The following is a 20,546-nucleotide window of genomic DNA, read 5'->3' as shown; positions in this document are numbered from 1 at the left end:
TCCACCACTACCACATATACCTGAAATCCCTTCTCAGCATATCTTTTTAAAAATTTTAATAATAGCTTTTTATTTTCCAAATACATGCAAAGATAGTTTTGAACCTTCACCCTTGCAAAACCTTGTGTTCCAAATTTTGCTCCCTCCCCTAGGCAGCAAGCAATCCAATGGAGATTAAACACGTGCAGTTCTTCTAGACATACTATTTGTTATGCTGCACAAGAAAAATCAGATCAAAAAGGAAAAAAGAAAATACAAGAAAGAAAGAAAAAAACAAGCAAATAACAAAAAGGTGAAAATACTATGTTTTCATCCACATTCAGTATCCAGTTCTCTCACTGGATGCAGATGGCTCTCTCCATCACAAGTCTATTGGAATTGCCTTAAATCACCTCATTGTTGAAAAGAGCCAGGTTCATCACAGTTGATTATCACAGAGTCTTGTTGTTACTGTGTATAATGTTCTCTTCATTCTACTCACTTCACTCAGCATCAGTTCGTGTAAGTCTCTCCAGACCTTTCTGAAATCTCCGGCTGGTCGTTTCTTACAGAACAATAATGTTCCATAACATTCATATACCGTCACTTATTCAGTCATTCCCCAATGATGGGCATCTACCCAGTTCCTTGCCACTACAAAAAGGTCAGCATGATATCTTTAACAATCTCTCTCTTCTGTTATTTGGCCTCTCTCAAAACTTCAAAAGCTGCCAATTCTGGCCCACTGGTGCCCAGGAAAGTGGGAGGATTCCTATTTCACAGATGGAGTAGTCCCCATATACATCACACAGCAGACCCTATACTCATATTGGCTTTTCAGGGATCCCCGACAGAAAAAAGACTTTTTAAAAACTTTTTTTTAAGTAGAGCAGGATATTACTCAGCTTTACACAGTGGCCAGCCTCCTGTGTTTTTGCTTTTCTTGGGTGTTTCAATATTTAATATTCAGCTTCAAATTGCTGAACAAAGAAGCTAGGCTATTGCAAAACATAGGTTCCATTCCTTCAAAGTTTCAAGGATCCATGATTTCATCAAGATGGGTGCCTAGAAGCAGCTAGATGATCTAGTAGATAGGGTACTGGACCTGGAGTCAGGAAAAACTAAGTGAATCTAAGTGAACCTCAGCTATATCCTAGCTTTGTGACCATAGGCAAGTTACTTCTCTGCCTCAGTTTCCTCAATTGTAAAAAGAAGATCATAATAGTACCTATTTCTCAGGGTTGTTGTGGGGATCAAATGAGATATTTGTAAAATGTTTAGCCCAGTGTCTAGCATATAATAGCTTTTTAATAAATGATTGTTTCCTCTTCAGTGGTTGCAGATTATAATCTTTTCATATTTTAGTAGCTAGATTTATGAGTTTCCCTATCAAAAAAAAAAAAAAAAACTCCCACCATTTTGTTGAAGAGATCTCTACACTTAGCTGCTATAGCCCTCAGGAAACAAACACAGAGATCATTCCCAGGCCTGAATTCATATCTTTCCAGTGTGGGAACCCTACCAAGGCTTATGTTCTGCTTATATAGTCTTCAAGAACTCAGAGTAGCCTCTGTGCCTCGATGAGATATTGGAAAAAGGCTGCCATCAAGAGTTACTGAAGTAGGGCAGCTAAGTGGCACAGTGAATAGAGCACCAGATCTGGAGCCAGGAAGATCTGAGTCCAAATTTGACCTTAGACACAATACTTCCTAACTGTGTGACTCTGGGCAAGTCACTTAATTCCAATTGCCTAGCCGAGAGAGAGAGAGAGAGAGAGAGAAAGAGAGAGAGAGAGAGAGAGAGAGAGAGAAAGAAAGAGAGAGAGACAGACAGACAGACAGACAGAGAGAGACAGACAGACACAGAGAGACAGAGACAGACAGAGACAGAGAGAGAGAGAAAGAAAGAGAGAGAGAGAGAGCGACAGAGAGACAGAGAGACAGAGAGAGAGAGAGAGAGAGAGAGAGAGAGAGAGAGAGAGAGTTATTGCAGTGATTAAAATTATATCACAGATGATCCTGATGGAAACTTAGCATTGTCTCATTCCATAACTGTATTACTGTGAAGGAGAATGGAAATAGACTCCCTCTCCTTAGCTGGGCTCAGGATAAGACATATATATATAGTCAAAGAGTAATTAATAAGATGATATCATCAAGACCAAATGAAATTCATAGAAACTAAGAAGTGTTGAGACACTAAGTGGTTCAGAGGAAAGATCTTTATGCTTGACATAGTCAAGGATGACCCCTTAAAGGAGATGGAATGGGAGTAGGGATCTTAAAGTGAGGAGCAGCCAAGAAGTGCCCCTGATAGAATACTGGACATAGTCAGGAAGACTTGAGTTCAAATACTACCTTAGACATGTTAGTTATATGACCTCAGGTTTCTCATCCAAAAAAAGGGAGGTGATAATGACATCTACATAGTATTAAATGAGATAATATGTAAAATACTTTGTAAGCCAAAAAAGTAATATAGAAGTGATAGATGTTTTTTATTAGGAATAAATAAGATTTAGATAATTGGAGAGAAAGGGGAGGGTGTTCCAGGAGCAGAGAATGTTATGAACCAAGGCAAGGAGGTAGAAAGGTGCATGTTGAATTTGGGAGAAAGTGATCTAGCTAAAAAGAGGAGAATCAGTAGAAATAAGATTAAATGGGTTGTATAAATCCAGATTGTGGAGGGCGTTGGATGCCAAGTAAATAAATTTGTGCTTTCTTTTGTTGGAAAATGGAGAGACACTGAAGGTTCCCAGAAAAATGAAATTATAAACATGGTCGTGAATAATTATTATGAGAAGGAATAGAGAGTAAGTGTTGCTGCACAGGGAGCTTTTAGATGACCTAAAGTTTTAAAAAGATAAAGAATAAAATAAAAATTCTGGCATATAGTACATACCAGAGTATATGTTCTGAAGCATACAAAAGAAAGCCGCTTATAAAAATAATGTTGGAAAGAGTCAAGTCCAGCAGGAACCGAGATTTTTGGATAGCATTAAGGACAACAAAAAAAGATTTTAAAAATCTATGTGTGAAGCATAAAGAACATGGAAAGAACAGACCAAGTGCTTAAAAGCAAATGGTGTAATGTTAACAAATAACAGAGAAAAGATAGAGCTATTCAACTCCTATATTGTCTCCATCAAGAAGAATGTTCTTCAGGTTGAAAAGATTAGTCAAATGTAGTTTGGAAGAAGTTGGGGTCCAAAGTAGGTGTGAAGATAGTAAGAAAATGTAAAACTGTTCTGAGTTTAAATCTCCTGACCTGAACACATGACATCCCACAGTATAGAAAGAACTTGTCGATGGAGTCATTGGCTCAGGATTTGACCCCTCTGGAGAATCATGGAAAATTGGAGAGATATTACCATATGGTATTTCTTATTGGTCCCATTTTAGAAAGGCTCAAGGGCAAGTGGAATTTGGACAAGTGAGTTTGACATTGACGATTGGCAAAATTTTAAAACTAGATTTTTAATCAGTTGGCTTATAAATACTTAGGTAAAATGGTGAATGTAGGAATTAGAGCTGGAAAACACCTTATGGGTCATCTCACCCTGGCCTTCTCCTTCACAAATGAAAAATAAAGGCTCAGAGAGGAAGCGATCGACTTCATGCAGCTGGGCCGATTTTCCATCCTTCAGGATGAAGTTCCAGGTGTACCATAGGCTTTCAGAAAGCCCAGATCTAGATCTATCATCTTCATTGGAGACAGCATAGTATATCAGATAGGATACTGGATTTGGAGTCAGAAAACCTGGGTTCAAATCCCACCACCAACATGTAATTGCTTTGTGACTTGGGCAAGGCACTTAAAACTCTCTGGATCTCCATTTCCTCACCTGTAAAAAGAGGCCTTGGAAAGGGTGATCTTGAGGTGCTATAATCCTATGATTACATTTGGTATGTTTTTCCAAGTTGCTAATGACACAAAGCTGAGTGAAATGGTAAACACAAGAGACAATAGAACCCGGATCTGAGAGGATTTCAACATGCCAGAATGAGAGGCTAAATCTATCAGGACAGGTTTTAATTTAATGCAAATAGAAATGACTCTGTTCTTACCCGGTCCTTCAAAGACCTCGATGGTGTGGATATTCCCTCCACAGAAGCACATCACAGCCTTTCCTGCTTCTCCTTTCCTGTATGATGCTTGTCCGTGCATTTCCATAACCCACTGGGGAGGAGGCTTTCATAGCTCCAGAAAACAAACACAGCATTCAAGTCGCCCTTCTGTTGTTTCTTGTTCTTTTTGTATGACCAGCCCAGCTTTGCTTCCAGTCATACACATCTGTGATGATGGATCTTGGCTGTTTCTTTTGCCCAGGTCAGCCCTGCTCATACCCACTTTATCCCTCCCTGTTGCCCTTAGGATCACTCATGGTTTTGATTTTCAACCATTACACTGTTTCAAGAATGAATGTAAAATCATTTATTGAATATTATGTACCAAGCTCTTGTGCTAAGCCCTGGGAATATAAAAACAAATTCAAAGATAGGACCTGCCTTCAAAGGGTTTACATTCTAATAAGGCAAGATAACACAGACAGCAGATGAGTGTGCTGTGGTTAGAAAGTCATAGAGATGGCTCTTATCACCATGGGGAAGTTGATTGGGGTGCCGTTTCTGAGTAGTGATGACAGTATTGATTTGATTATGGTACCTGAACTGGAAAGAGATAAAATAGGGTTCAGGGGCAAGGGGAACTAGTGGGCAAGAAGGTGGCCAGAGTGTAAAGGGCAAGCCAGGCTGAAGCTTGCTGAGATGTAGTGGATCACATGAGGCACTCACCATACATGAAACAACAGAATTGTAACATAATTAGGTAAAATTTTTAAATGTAGGATTTTGAATCTAGGAGTAGCATGAGATTGCTAAAGTGCTGCTTGCTTTATCCACATTATTCTCTTCCTTTTGTTCAATTCCTGGCTATCTGATATGTGTTGATGGATTAAATTTGTACCAATGGATGAACTCAGTGGTTGCCCACGCAATTGCATGTCATAATCTGGGCATTAGGCATTCTTCATCCACTTGGTTTTTCTCGTATGGATTGCTAGACCAGTCTCTTCTAAATGACTATGTGTCTCACTGGAGAGATCCGCTAATGTTCTAGAATTTGATTCAATTTATATAATATCACCTATGCACAGGAGCATCTAGAAACTCGCTTCATTCTGTATCTCAGTTTCCTCATTTGTAAAATGAAGGACTTGGGATAAATTATTTATTATGACCCTTTGAGGTTTAATCCTATATTTATATGAAATTTTAAAAAAATCTGTATAGTAATAAATGAAGAAGACATGACTAGAGGGATCATGTGAAAAAGACTGGGATGTTTTAGTGGTATCAGTGATGTGACCTATCAGCTAAAAAACTGATCTGATTTTAGTCTTCTCTATCAGAGCACTAGCAGCCCCAAATGGGGGTTTGAAGTGAGAAATTGGAAGGTAGCTGATGCTGAGCTGCCACCTGGATGGGGCAAATGAGGCTTTTCCCTAGGGCACCAACTTTAGAAGGTGTAATCTTTCACCAGCACAAACAACAGAGCTGAGCACCAAGTTAATGGAACAGTAAGTTAAAATAAGAAGCTATCAGATGGTGCATTGGAGTGAGCTCCTCTCCAAGAGAAGTCTCATACTGATCTCCCCTAGGGTGGTGTTCTGTTTCCCCCTCCCGTCATCTGAGGATGATCTTCATATCTCCTGTCCTAATTGCTAAAATTCTCAGTTATAGCTGTGAGGATCATCAAGAAATCAATCCTTTGGCAAACCCTTGTTGCTCTTATGGACTGCCAACTCTCAAAGACTGTAGAGTCCTTTTCTTTCTGGATTTTGCTGTCATGTATGAAGGATGGATCATATAACTAGTAACAGTGTGAGGCAGGGTTCAGATTTGGGTCTTCCTGACTTCAAGTCCAATATTCTATGTACTTCAGAGGGAGAAGCTCACATGTAAACCTGATTTCTCCATCCCTGGGCTAGGATGGGGAGGCTCCAGCCTTAGATCTTCTCAGAACCTGCATTTGGAAGGTTCCTTAGCTGAGGACCATCTGCATCTGTGGAGGAAGTATTTACTCCATCCTGCTTCTTCTACTAGAAAACAATGAATGAGTCTTCCATCATTGTTGGAAAGTCAAACACCAGGCTTCTCCTCTCTAGGATACCACATAGAACTTGGACCCTTTGATACCAGAACCAAGAGAAGCCAAAAGCTACCTCTGAATTCTGGGTGCCTTCTATGTGGACCTTATCTATCTCCATGTGGTGATGAGGTACAGGAACTGGTATTGAATATGACAGTCCAGTCAACTGGGCACCTGCCAGCCACCTGGGTGCCCAGTGATCTCCAGCACCTGCTGGTGGCAGATAGAGACCTGGCTGTTTTTTGGATAGAGGCCAAGCTTATGCTGCCTTCTCTCACCACAGGATGGTGTGAGAGAGAAAGAGACAGACAGACAGATAGAAAGAGAGAAACAGAGACAGAGATGGGGGGAGAAAGAGAGAGAGGGAGAGACAGAGAAAGACAGAGACAGACAGAGATTAAAAAGACAGAAACAAAGAGACACAAAAAACAGAGACAGAGAAAGGGGGAGAGAGACAGAGATAGAGGGAGGAGAAAGAGAGAGAGGAAGAAAGACAGAGAGAGAGAGAGAGAGAGAGAGAGAGAGAGAGAGAGAGAGAGAGAGAGAGATGGGAGGGAGAAAAAGAGGGGGGAGAGAGAGAAAGACAGAGACAGACAGAGATAAAAAGACAGAAACAGAGAGACACAAAGAAAGAGAGAGAGACAGAGAAAGGGGGAGAGAGACAGACAGACAGATGGGGGAGAAAGAGGGAATAGACAGACAGGAAAAGACAGAGAGACACAGAGAGAGAAAGTGAGAGAGAAGGAGGAAGGAAAGGTGGGAGAGACAGAGACAGAGAAAGAAAAAGAAGGGGGGACAAGGGGATCCCAGTCAATTGATTCTTCCTTGTCCTGTGTCTAGCAAACTCCTACCTCTTCCTGCCCTAATCCCTATAATTCAGAGACACCATCTGCCAAAGGGAAAACCTCCTTGTGCCACCAGCTCTCCCCACTTTCTCATTCCTACCCAGCTCAGCCCTTCCCCACTCCCTCTCTTCTCCCCTTCAATGGCGCCCTTTGGATTCCTGTTCCATCATTAACAAGCTCTTATTTATCCTAATTTCCTTCTTTTCATTCGCTATCCTCTGCACAGCTGCCATAATCATCTTCCCGAGGCCCGTGTCTGTCTGTGTCACTCCCCGCTCAGAAATCTTCTAGAGTACAAGAAGGGCCCCTGCACTCTCCCTTGCACACATTTCCTATCACTCCCCTTTGTAGATCCAAGTTCCAGCCCGGCACACTTCCAGCTATTCCCCAAATCTGGAGGCCCATCGCCCTCTCAGAGGCTGTTCCCAGATAAATTAGGGTGCAGGGGCACACTGAACTGGTAAAGAAAGGTGGCCAGAGTGTCTGAAGCTTGCTGGATGTAGTGGATCACATGAGGCACTCACCATACACGAAGCGACAGACTCCTAACATAATTAGGTATTCTTCCCTCACTTCTAGCTCTTAGAAGAGTCACCTTCCTTCAAAGTTCAGTGTAACTTCACCATGAAGCCTTCCCTCATCCCCTTTATTAAGGCACTCTCTCTCCTGTCACGACCTTGGCTCTACTTAGCCATCAACTGGAATCCTTCCGATGGATTGTAAGCTCCCCGTGGACAAGGATTGTCTCACTTTTGACCTCATAACCCCAGATCCTTCAGAGGCTGTAGTGTCCCAAGCCTCACAATCCTACAACATTTACAGAAAAAATTTGTATTTAAAAGATAAGATTTTTTTTGAGGGGGGGCAGTTAGGTGGTGCAGTGGATAGAGCACCAGCCCTGAAGGCAGGAAGACCTGAGTTCAAATCTGACCTCAGATACTTAACACTTCCTAGCTGTGTGACCCTGGGCAAGTCACTTAACCCCAGATTGCCTCAAGGACAAAAAAAGTTTTTTTTAATACTGGGAAGCTATTGGGATTCTTTAAAGGCACTAGTCAAATTCCCAAATGACTGAAAGGTACAGAAAAGTCAAGATTCCACTGTGATAATTATTTTTTCATTACAAAAAGAAAATTATTTGACCCAGAGGCGCAATATGTAGCCTTCAAAGCTCCTGATTTGAGAATTCAGTTCAATTCAACTCAACAACAGAAGCAGCAAGATATAGTGGATAAAGGGCTAGCCTTAGAGGAAAGGTCTGCATTCAGGTCCTGTATGTGACTTACACTGGCTGAATGACCCTGGAAAAGTAACATAACTTCTCAGGGTCTTAGTCAACTCTCCAAGATTGCACATTTCAAACCAGGATCCTATCTACATGGTTAAGAGAATTCCTCATGGGGCATTTCCTTCCCTGATGACATCACAGGATGAGTCAAAACTTAATTTTCCAGTGCTAGGCCCAAGGGACGTCAAACTGAAAAGAAAAACAGCTCTTACCCTCAGGAAGCTTCCATTCTCCTGGGAGACCCAATATATTCACAGATAGTAAATAGGAAATCTGTCCAAACAAAATTTGATGCAATGGGACAGAGGGGGGAGAAGATCAGGCAACATCCTTGTGCAGGACATTGAACATGATGGATTTTGGTATTGTGAGAGGTGTAAAGGAGCCCGGAGAACACTTCGGCCTGTAGGACAGTCCAGGCAAAGGCACAAAGTTGGGGGTTGGAGCAGAGAAAAGGAAATAGATGGGTTGGACTGGGTTTGGAGTGATGTGCCAGTAGCCTGGCAGGCTGGAGTCCCACGGTGATAGACTTCAAACACCAAAGGAAAGAGTGTATTTTTTATCCCGGGAGCCACAGAAGCTTTTTGAACAGAGGAGTAACAGGGTCAGACCTGTACTTTAAGAATATCCTTCAGCAGCTAAGCAGAGTGTGAATTGGAGAGGGAAGAGATCAAAAGCAGGGAAACCAATTAGAGGTTCTGGCTGTAATCCGAGGGAGAGGTGATAAGGGGCAAAAGGAGGGCGGAGAGCCAGAAGAGGTGTGAGAGAGAAGGCTGTGCAGTGGACAAGATTTGGTGACTAACTGGTTAGGGAGGCTGAAGGCAAGGGAAGAGTTAAGGATGATTCCAAGGTTTTGAACCAATTGATTAGGAGGACAGTTTAGTTCATCATAAAAGTAGGAAAACTAGAGGGGCAGCTAGATGGTGCAGTGGATAGAGCACAGCCCTGAAGTCAAGAGGACCTGAGTTCAAATTTGACTTCAAACACTTAATACTTTCTGGCTGGGTGACCCTGGGCAAGTCACTTAACCCCAACTGCCTCAGCAAAAAAAAAGTAGCAAAGTTAGGAAGCAGTATGGATTTAGGGGGAAAGATAATAAGTTCCATTTTGAATGTTTGAGATTCCTATAAAACTGGCTGTAGCTGCCCAAAAGGCAGTTAGTGATGTGAGACTGGAGCTCAGGAATGAAATAAAGGCTGAATCATAGTTTGGGAGTCACCTACATGAGATAATTGAATTCAAAGATGCCGGGGAGAGAGTATATAAGAAAAAAGGGCCAAGGACAAAGTCTTGGGATCTATCCATGCATAGGGGTGTGGATAATTCAATAAAGGAGACTGTGAAGGATTAATCAGACAAATAGCAAGAGAACCAAGACCGAATCATGTCAGGGAGAAAAGAATATTAAGGAAGAAGGAATAGGTGATGGATGATATCAGACAGAGAGGTCAAGAATGGGGAGGAAGACTGAGAAAATACCCGGATTGAGTCCTTGAGGTCATTGGTAAAATGTTGGCAATTTTACCTTGGAAACAATAGTTTTAATTGAGTGCCTTGGTCAGAAGCCAGATTGCAAGGGGCTGAGAAGTGAATTAGGAAGTAGAAACAATGAAGGTAAACAGTTTTTTTTCAAGGAATTTAGTTATAAAAGGCTATAAAAAGCTAAAGGATGATAGTTTGAGGGGATGGCAGGATCAAATGAAAAATTTTGAAGGATGGAAGAGATCTGGGAATGTTCTTAGGCAACTGGGAAAGAGCCAATGAATAAAGAAAGATTGAAAATGAGGAGGAGAGAATTGATCAAAGGGACAAAGATCCAGGAGGGAATAGAATCAAGGACATGAATAGGGAAATTACCTTGTCAAGAAGGTCTAACTCATAATAGAGAGATAGATAATTGTTATTAAATGCTTAGAACGTACTAGCCATTGTGCTAAGTACTAGGGATACAAATGCAAAACAGTCACTACCCTCAAGGAGCTCACATTTTAGTGGGAGAAGACAGAAAGGAAGAGTACCTGAATAGTGGCCGATGAGAAGGGGAAGTTCAGAGTGAGTTCAACCATGAGTAACTCAGCTATTTGTAGGAGAAGAGAATAGGAAGTGTATGATATTTCAGGAACCTAAAATATTGTCTTGGGGGGAAGAGAGAGCTGACCATAGGTAATAATTTTCTCTGCAGTCTATGAAGCAGTCTTCTGCCAAGAGGGAGGAACTTAGAGACTGGGGTATATAATACTATCTGTGCTGGGGTTATGAAAAGTGGAGGAAGGAATATTAGAGGAATTAGAGTCTTAGTCCTTGACCTTTCATGTCCCCTCCACTTCTAGATGACCACGATATCTTGTCTTTCTTGACCTTCAGCCTGAGCAAGCCAGCTCCAGAGGTAAAGTATGACTTGGGTCCCCCCTTGGAGGGGTAGGGGAAACGAGGTTCTTAGCTCACTGAGCAGTCAGTCTTTTCTTCTGGCCTCTGGCCCCCAGCTAGCTTAATCTGGAGGATCTGAAGACCCATGAGGGAGGAACTGTCAACTGAGCTAGGGAGGATACCTTTATGTTGAGTAGAGAAACTCTGCTGATGAATGATTCATATAGAGGGGAGCCTTCCCAGCAGTCTAGTCTGAACAAGGCTGGGTGATCACAAGGTATGAGTGCGCCTTACTCAGTTCCCATTCCTGGGAAAGGGCAGCCTCCCGAACTCCTCTGGGTGCGTTCTTTTCTAGAGTTCTGTTTCTTCTCCTTTCTCCCTGTCCCTTCCAACATGGATGGGAACTTCATGGCCAAGGCTGCTGCTAATGCATGATTTCCCACCACATGACACCAGGCTATTCTCAGTGGGCTCGGTCCTGCCCCTTCATTCTGCCTCCACCCAATTCTCTCCCCAGGCTCCCCACCATGTCATTCCTGAATCTGAGGAACAGAGGCTCAAGCATCAGCTGCAGGATGTGCAGAAGGAGCTCAAACACCAAAAGGAAACTTCTCCAAAGCCAGACTTGGCCAACTCCTACTGGGGTAGGAGTCCCCCGACCCACCTCATCCACCCCCAGACCCAGAGAAAAGATGGTAGTTTAATAGAGAGATTGCTGAATTTGTAGTCGGAGGGCTTGAATTCAAATCCTATGATTGCCACTTACTGCCTAAGTGATCTTGGGCAAGTCACCTCACCTTTACCAGCCTTAGTTTCCTCAACTGTCAAATGAGTCAGTTGGACTAGCTGACTTCTAAGCTCCTTCCAGTTCTACATCCTGTCATCTCCATCCCTCTGTTCTATTTGGAAATGTCAACGTCTCTTTTTTGCTATCCTCCTTTACCTCACCATGTCCTGCTCATGGAGCTGCTCATTAGCTTGAGCAGAATAATTAATCCTCTTCCCTCCTAGACCACTTGACCATGACCCAGAAACGGGATTAAGAGGGGAAGGGGTTAGGAGCACTACCCAGGAGAGACATCCAGGGAGAGATCAGGGATTGGGACCAGGAGCAAGTCAATCCATCCCTAGAAGGCCAAGCAGCCAGGGACTCGGGCCACATGATTTTCCTTACCCCCCACTTCTAGAAGTACTCCCCAACTGACTCCCCATGTACTCTCCCTGCCCAGAAGAAGGGTACCTTGACCTAGAGCCAACTCTCAAGAGACACAGCCAGGTCCTGGCAGAGCTACAGGACCTGTCAGGGAAGGTGACTCAGACTCTGGGACAGTGGAGAGGTCAGATGCAGTCCCTGAGACACTTGGACAAGGAGATGCGGGAGACTGATGGCGCCCCAGCAAGCGGCTGGGTGAGTGACTGCCTCCAGCAGGCACCCCAACTTCCCCATGGGAAGTCCTTATCTCTCTTTGTAGCCAGGGGGAGACCTTTGAGAAGATGCAGGAGTGGATAAAATAACTATGTTCCTGTGACTCTGCAGGGCAGGGCTGAGAGTGAGTAGTGCAGCGGAGAATTATCCGAGACAAAGAGGAAGGGAAAGGAAAGGATTAATTTATAGGGTTCAGCAATAATAATGACGATGGTGTTAATGATAGTAATGCTCTAGGGAGTGGAGAAATGACTAATCCTTCACATTTATAGCTCGTTTTACAATTTACAAAATGCTTCCTTCCCTCTCTCCAGTTTTGTGAGATAGGTCATGTACAAATTGTTAGTCTTATTTGATAGATAATTTGTAGATAGAGATAGAGACTTTATAGAGAAACTGATGAGGGAATGTGATACAAGGGGGGAGGGGAGCACTGGATAGGAACTGGAAGGCTTGGGTTCGAATTCCTACTATTTCTGTATCGTGATTTGGGGCAAATCACTAAATCTTTCTGAATTTTGGTTTTCTCATCTTGAAAATGAGGGGGCTGAAGGAGAAGACCTTCTCTAAGGTGGCTTCCCCTTCTAAATAGTTCCTAGACATTCAGAGAGGTTAAGCGGCATCCCCCATGTCTCACAGACCTTGTACCGGAATCCATTTGTCTGGACTCCAAGTTCAGTGACCTTCCCATTCACTACCCCGTACAGAGTAGAAGGAGAGTAAGACTACCAAATGAAAAGAGCTGCGAAGGGGCGCCATTAGTGATAGGCCAGGAGTCAAGAAGACTGAGATCAAATGCAGAACCAGACATTTACTGACTGTATGAGTCTGAGCAAACCGCCGTTTAGCTCAGAGTCCTCGACTATAAAATGGGGATAATAATAGCATCTATTTACCATGGTGGTTGTGAGGCTCAAATGAGAAATAGGAACAATGCTTTGAGAACCTTAAAGTGCTGTGTAAATGCCAGCTATTAAAAGCAGGAATAGATTCTTGCCCAGCCAGTGAAGTAAATGCATTTGTGAATGGATTTAGCCAGGGCTGGGAGAGGCCGAGGGACTAAAAAATGCCCATTTCTTGGGCTCAGGCTTACCGTCTGATGACAGGAATAGAACAGGGGCTAATTCACTCACCGCTTTGCATGTGATTGGCATATCACCTGATTAATGCCCAGATGCCCAGAAATCCTCCCAGCCCCAGCTTCTTTCATCTGCCAGTGTCAAGCCCACAGCAAATCCTTGGCTGTCAAAGCCAGTATACCGAGCCTGGGAAAAGGAAGGGACAGGCCGGCTCTGCTCAGGTGTGCCCAGCTGGGCTGGATCTCCAAGAGTAGAGCTGGGATTGGGAGTTTTGCTGAGCTCTGATGGCAGATGACTTTAAGCTTTATAATCCCTTGAGCTAAAGCTGCTTATGCTGGGGATGATTGGGAGAAGAAAGAGATCTGAAGGGAGGAGGCAAGGTTTGGGGTGGGGCAAGAGTGGGGGAAAATCCCTAAAAAATTTTCTCTTGGGATGAGGGTCACTGAATGCTGCAGGTCTGATCTCCAGGCCTCCCAGAGCACAGCAGAGGGGCAGTTTGGTCCCCAAGGTCATACAATTAGCCAGGCCTTGGATAGCTCAGATGCTAAGACCAGAGTTCTTTCCCAGGGTGTGATGGGGCAGGCCATTGGCCAAGAGGTTCTAATCTCTCTAAATTAAGACCAGAAATAGGTCCATACAGTCATATATATTCTACATGGCAGAAAAAATAGCTATTATCCTGAGGAGTGAGCTGTCTAAACAATGGCCCAATCAGCAAGGGCTCTAGGGTAAAAAACTGTGAAAGGAGGCAGAGAAATGAGCAGTACAGTCCCCATTCTCAAGGTACCCCTGGAATGAGAGGGGTGGTACAACCTATTCTCATATAGCTTCTATATGTTCTCATCTGAGCCAATCAACAGTCCTATAAAATGAGTATTATTATTCCCATTTCACAAATGAGGAAACTGAGGAACTGAGAGATGAAAAGGCTTGTTCCTAGGAAGTAGGAGAATGGGGACTCAAACCCAGGTCTCCTAATTCTGAATATAGGGACTGAGCTTTAAAATATTCAAGGAGCTTTCAAGTGACTGGATCACACAAACAAGGCTAACTGGGGAAGACTCCCTGGAGATGAGCTTGGAGCAGAAAGAATAATTTGGGACTCCAAGGGTTCAGTTGGCTATGACTGGCTAGGACGTGGCCCCAGGGAAAGGGTCATCCCTCACCTCAGACCATTTCACTGAATGCTCCACTCTGGGACTCTTGCAGAATTCCGCCTCTATGAGGGTCCTGCTCCATGGGCAACAGACTTTGCTTCAGAACATGCAGGAGATGAGGTAAGTGCAGCCCCCCACTCCAGCAGGAAGGAAGTCCAACTCTGCAAAAGAGGATGAGACTGCTGACTCACAGCATGATCTGGGGGCTTCTGGCATGCCCCTGATCAAAACACTCACTGCCATTGGATACTCTAACAGAAGGGCTTCGTTCTTTGGGGCTAGGGGACACATCCCTTTGGGAAGGGTCACACATGAATGGTAGCAGTTATTAATACCACAGTGTGAATGAGGTTATCGGAGCATTTCTGAAAATGGGAGTGCCTGGAAATTTTGACGTGAGCTAGAAAGAGAGGAGTGATTTTGGAACCCAGGATACAGCCTGGGGAAGACAGGTCAGGTGGAGGGATGGGAAAGGGAGAGGAGAGAAAAGAAAGCCTACATAAGGTCCCTGGGATGTCTTCATTTCCCCTCTGCCTCTGCCCAAGCACTTAGAGAGCAGGAGGAGGGTGGCCACTGATAAGAGGAAAGGGGATTAGTATCGACATCCAGAGGGACAGGCCCTGGAGTCAGTAACTTTGGCTGCTGAGATGCTGAAGGGCGAGTCCTTTCCCACTGACTTCTGGGCAGAATGATTTGGACATCTGGCTTAGGGGAGCGCTTCAGCTGAGAGGAGGCACTCGGGCCATCGTGGGGAGCAGAGGGCACAGACGCAGGAGGGATGGCGCATTGTCTGGTAAGGTTGGAGCAGAGGGTTAGCTCCATCCTGGTACAACCTTATCCTTCCTACCGACTCAGCTGTGCATCTAAGCAAAGTTGGCAGTATGCCCCAAAAGCCTCAGTGTAATTTTAAGCCATTAAAGCTAATTGTTTTATGTTAAAGTTAATAGCTATTTAATTAAACTGAAAACTTCACTAGGACTTTGGGGCACCCCTTATAAGGAGTAATGGGAAAGGAACCAGCTCCAGATTTCTCCTTTCTTTACCCATTTGTGACTTTATCTGAAACTCCTACTATTAGAATCTTTCCTTTGGATCAGGTCATCACATCTCAAGAAGAAAAATATAAATATGAGAAAGAACAGTGGATCCTTAACAAGACAACTTGTCCAAATATTATTTATTTCTCCCATGTATATACCTGAATCTGACTTGCGTAAAACCTGAGTTCAACCCATCATTGATGAAAACACAGGAAGGGGAGAGGCAGGCTTTTTCTGCTGGGTTTCTATAGCAGATTACATATAGGCAGCCAGACCTCTGGCAGCCATCAAGAATACGAAATCCTGCTTTGTTTATGGTCCTCCTTAAACAAGGTGAAGCCTCCACTACACAAAGTACATTAACATGAAACAAGCTTCTGTAACAGCTGTGATGGAGGAAATAATTCTTCAGCTGTCCACTGCCCAAAGCAGCGACATCAAATGAGCTATCGACCAAGAGGATGTGGGCACTGAAGGCATCTGCCAGTGTCTGGAAAGCATCACTGATAGGCAGCTTATTCAAATGGTCTTCTCTGCTGGTAATGTTCCCATTCTGTTGAGTCCCAGAACTTGGTCAGAGAAAGAAAGAAAAAGAGAAAGAGAGAGAGACACACACACATACACACACACACACACACACACACACAGATAGGGAGAGAGACAGAGACAGAGAGAGACAGAGAGACAAAGACAGACATACAACAGAAAGAGACAGAAGAGAGCGAGAGATGGGAAGGAGAAAGAGGAAAAAGAGACAGAGACACCGAGAGAGAGAGAGAGACAAAGAGACATACAACAGAGAGAGACAGAGAGCGAGAGATGGGAAGGAGAAAGAGGAAAAAGAGACAGAGACACACAGAGAAAGGCGGGGGAGGGGGGAGAAACGGAGGGAGGGAGGGAGGGAGGGAGGAAGAAGAGGAAAAGACAGAGGCAGAGACAGAGAGAACAAAGTGGATGAAAAGCTCATAGTAACTACCCTCAAACATGCAGCTGGGTGGGCAGCCTACACTTGCACCAACTGGGAAGTATTACAAAGCTCCTTCCTCACAGCCCTATGAGATCTGGCTGCAAATGCACTGTGAGCTTGACAGCCATTTTCATTTTAGAGAAGGGCACCAAACTTAAAAATAATGAAGTGGTTCCTGAGTTAGATCAGATGGTAGAGGTGAAAACCAGCCCTTCCCCTCCCCTGCTTCCAGGGGAAAAGACTTGTCCAAAGTGACCAGGCTGGTGAGTTGCAGGGCAGCTTCTCGGTGGTCTGACTCCTTCCTCCCTGCCTCATGCACCACATGGCTTCGGCTGGAGGATGGATGATCCTCCAGGTATCTCTGATCTAGGCTCAGTCTATCTAATGAGGTAATGGAGCCCTTGGGAATAGAGGAGTGTGGGAGAAGCTGGAGGGAGGGCAGTGACAGGCTTAGAAAACTCCAGGATGGAGAGCCCAGCCCCAGAAGGGCAGACTTGATTAGGGAGCACAAATGGGAGTCCTGGGTAGGCTGGGGATGGGTAACATAAGGGCTCTCAGTGTCCTGAGGCAGGGCTTTCAGGGATAACTCCCCCTGCATTTCCGCCTCCTGCCGTTCTATATGAAACCCCATTTGGGGAGGGGTCTCCTCTCCCCCCATTCTTCACGTGGCAGCAGCATGACAGGCAAGGAGAGCGTGTTCCAACCTCACTCCCAGGTGCTCCCAGTCATGTGTACTTCCTCCACCCCATGTCCCCTCCCTAGCTGCCTGATTCCAGGTAACCTCCTGCTCCCCACATTTCCCCAGCTGAGCTAGGATCTGGCATCTGGGGTCCCTGAGCGGGGAGGAGACACAGTGGGATTTGTAGCCACACACGGCGTTCTCCCATCCCCAAACATGGAGCCAACTGTTTCCCTGTGGACAGTGAGTGGGTGCTCTCGCCCACCCCCCAGATCCAGGAAGAGAGCTCCTGCAAGGGTCTGGGCTGGGCACGGAGGCCCAAAACCCAGGGATTCCCTAGTCCAGGCTCTGATGCCTGAGGGTCTCTGGGAAATGTCAGGCTGACTCTGCTCTCCTTTCCCTCCTCCTTGCCTATGTGTGGCAGGCAAGGAGGGAGGGGGCAGCGTGCGGGGAGGCAGTACGTGCCAGATGGCACAGGGGAAGCCTGGTAAAGGGAGAGGAAGGGGGGAGGAGGACGCATCCAGGTTTGGGGGAAGGGCACACCGACCCAGGTGGGATGAGGTAGGTGCTGAACACAGAGTAGGGAGAGGCGGGCTACCCAGGGCCCTAGAAAAAGTCTTCCCCCCAAACCAAGCTTCCCCAGGGGCCGGTGAGAAAACAGGGAGAAGGTGGGGGGTAGGGTATCTAGGAGTCCCTCTCCCATGGTCAAACAGCTCCTAAGTGCATGAAACAAGCCTGAAAAGCACCCTTACACCCTGCAAGTCCGATTCTCTCGCCATGGACCGCACTTAATCTGTCTCTCCAGAGCTTGGTGAGCAGAACAGGGGCACAAGATTGAAGCTGAGCCTCGGATAGACTCATTGCTCCGGAAAGCCTCAGAGCAAAAGCAGTGGGAATGCTGAGGCTGCAGCTCTGAGCTAAATGATGCTAGTTCCAGGGATATCAGGCAGTGTGGGGTGACTGACTAGGCTGACTTCTTGAAACTGTCTTGAGTTTAAACAAATTAAATATAAATTTTAAACTCAATTTTTGAAAATGATACGTTGTTTTTGCATTATCCACATATCCCAATATACTTCCTTCCTTTCCCCTCCCAGAGAGTCATTCCTTATAACAAAGGATGAAAAAGAGGAAGAAGGCAATATTATTTGTAATATTTCACACCCAGAGTCCCTCACCTTCTCTCATACCTTTTCTTTGGGTGTAATCTCCATCATTATTCCATTTTCTTGGGGTGATCCTTCCATAGAGCAGAAATTCTTTCCCTAACTCACGTTTGGAGACATAACCTGGGTAACTCATGTTTGAAGACAGAGTCCACAGAACTGCCCTTTCAGGACGTAACCCATGCAGCGCGTTGGTGTGGCCAAGAACACAGTCCTGAGAAAGGATGCCAGTATAAGTCTTTTCAGTCATATCTGATTGTTACCTTATTTGAGGTTTCCCGGCAAAGCTACGGGAGCGGTTTGCCGATTCCTTCTCCAGTACATTTTACAGACGAGGAAACTGAGGCGAGGAGGCTTAAGCGATTTGCCCAGCCCGAGACAGCATTTGAACTCGGGAAGATGAGTCTAAGCCCAGAGCTGGTGCACTACGGCATCCCCTAGCTGCCCCCAGGGGTACTACAAGCGCCAGTGAAGCCGTTTTAAAAGGCACATCACCAGCTTGGCCCGGGGAGAATGGATTTTTTTTTTTGGATCGCTGATAACTCCCGGATAATAGAAGACCTGCAATATGAATTGGGGAAGAGGAAGCCGAAGCGGATAAAAGACAATCTTTGCAGATGCAACGTGGTGCAATAGAAAAGGCACAAGACTTGGGAGCAATTCCCCGCTCCACTATTTACTGCCGCGTGACTGTGAGTCAATCGCTTCCTCTCTCTGGGTCTCAGTTTCCTAATCTGTAAAACAAGACCGATAACTTCTTAAGGCCTTTCCCCGGTCAATATTTATGATCCCACGATCACAGTCATGGAATGAGCCCGGAGTCAAGAGAGTCAGCTTATCTTAACTAGCCCCTAGGTGGCGCCATAGTGGATACGCATCTTCCTGAGTTCAAATTCTACCTCAGACACCGGCTGTGTGACTGTGGGCAACTCACTCCAACCCGTTTGCCTCAGTTTCTCATCTGTTAAAAAAAAATACTGGAGAAGGAAAAAGCAAAGCACCCAGTATCTTTGTAAAAAACTCAGATGGGGCCACACGTAGGACGTGACTAAAAGCCAACTTAGCCACAGCAATGACCGATGGCAAGTGATTTGCTTTCTTTGAGCTCCAAGTTTCTCCCTTATTCAATGAAGAAGAGATCTCCCACTTAGACCATCTGTGACTTTAAGACCAATTGGAGACTGAGGCCCAGAACCTGATCCCTTCACTGAAGCTCTGGGTCATGGTGAGACCTCTCCCCTCGCCCCCTCCCCTTCTCCATGAAGATGGCTGGGGAACAAGCCGGCTTGCCCTCTCTGCTTTTCCCCCTTGGATACAGGGCTGTCGCCGCCGGCATCGCCTCCAGGGCCAAAGCGTCCGCCCTGCCTGTGGGCACAGAGCATCACTTCCAGGAGCTGCACCAGACCTTGGCCCTGCTGCAAAGAGATGTAGAAAGCTTGCTTCACCTGCCAGTGAGAAGGGGACCTGGGGGGGTGAGGGGTGGGACTGGGGCTGGGACAGACTCTGGATCTTCCCCTCTCCCTTCTCTGATTCTCCCCATCACACTTTCCTAGTCCGAATTCTCTGAGAATATTAGTGTGTGCTTAGAGCCAGCCTTCTCCCCTTCTTTCCTGTCTGGCTCTGTATATTCTCGTGTGTGTGTGTGTGTGTGTGTGTGTGTGTGTGTGTGCACATTTGTTTCTGTGTGTATTTCTGTACCCACTGTGTTTGTGGGCATCTGCATCTCTTCCTGACTTCATCTGTCGGCTCTGTGTGTTACTTTCTCCTCAGTTTTAACCTGTTTCTGAGTGTTTGCACAGTGCTTTTCCTCCCTTTCACCCTCAGTCTTTGTTGACCTTTTTTCTGAGGATCTATTTTCACTTCTCTGCATACTTTCTCTGCCTCACATTGCATCTATTTCCTCATCTCTGGATATTCTTCTGTTTATCTCTCCCTCTTCCTGTCTTTTCCTCTCTCTGCTCTATCTCTATATTGTCTCCTTCTCCCTCTCTCTCCTAATGTCTTTTACCCCTGTCTAATTATCTCCCATTTCTCTCTGTCTCTCTCTGTCACACACACACACACACACACACACACACACACACATACCTATTGTCTCTCTGTTTCTGTCACACACACATCTATCTCTGTCTCTTTCAGTCCAGCTCTCTCCCTTTCTATTTCTTTTTGTCTCAGTCTCACAGAGATTCCTCCACTTTCCCCTCTGGCTTCCTTTTTCTCTCTTCTTCTCTTTCTCTGTCTCACTCTTTATTTTCTCCTTCATATTCCCCAATAGGGGAATTAGGGATAGGTCCCCAAGCTATCCCTAATCACTCCCATGAAGCCCTGCTTCTCCCATAGACACTAGATACTGAGGCTTTTTACCTGTATGATCACTTGGTAGAGACCAGGTTTTTGCCTCAG

General features: G+C 45.2%; 1 protein-coding gene across 1 annotated transcript in view; it reads left to right on the top strand.

Annotated features, from left to right (window-relative positions):
- LMAN1L (lectin, mannose binding 1 like) overlaps window positions 1–20,427 on the top strand; it is a 35,567-nt gene extending 15,140 nt beyond the window's left edge. The window contains exons 7-12 of the mRNA XM_051973841.1: window positions 10,593–10,648; window positions 11,147–11,273; window positions 11,859–12,037; window positions 14,344–14,411; window positions 19,462–19,594; window positions 20,419–20,427. Coding sequence (XP_051829801.1) covers window positions 10,593–10,648; window positions 11,147–11,273; window positions 11,859–12,037; window positions 14,344–14,411; window positions 19,462–19,594; window positions 20,419–20,427 — 572 coding nt within the window. The remainder of the gene's footprint in view (window positions 1–10,592; window positions 10,649–11,146; window positions 11,274–11,858; window positions 12,038–14,343; window positions 14,412–19,461; window positions 19,595–20,418) is intronic.
- Window positions 20,428–20,546: the final 119 nt, after the last annotated feature.

The sequence above is a fragment of the Antechinus flavipes genome, chromosome 2 (assembly GCF_016432865.1).
Source record: "Antechinus flavipes isolate AdamAnt ecotype Samford, QLD, Australia chromosome 2, AdamAnt_v2, whole genome shotgun sequence".
Taxonomy (NCBI): Eukaryota; Metazoa; Chordata; class Mammalia; order Dasyuromorphia; family Dasyuridae; genus Antechinus; species Antechinus flavipes.
Note: the sequence above shows the minus strand (reverse complement) of the source record. Positions and strands in the feature narration are given on the sequence as shown.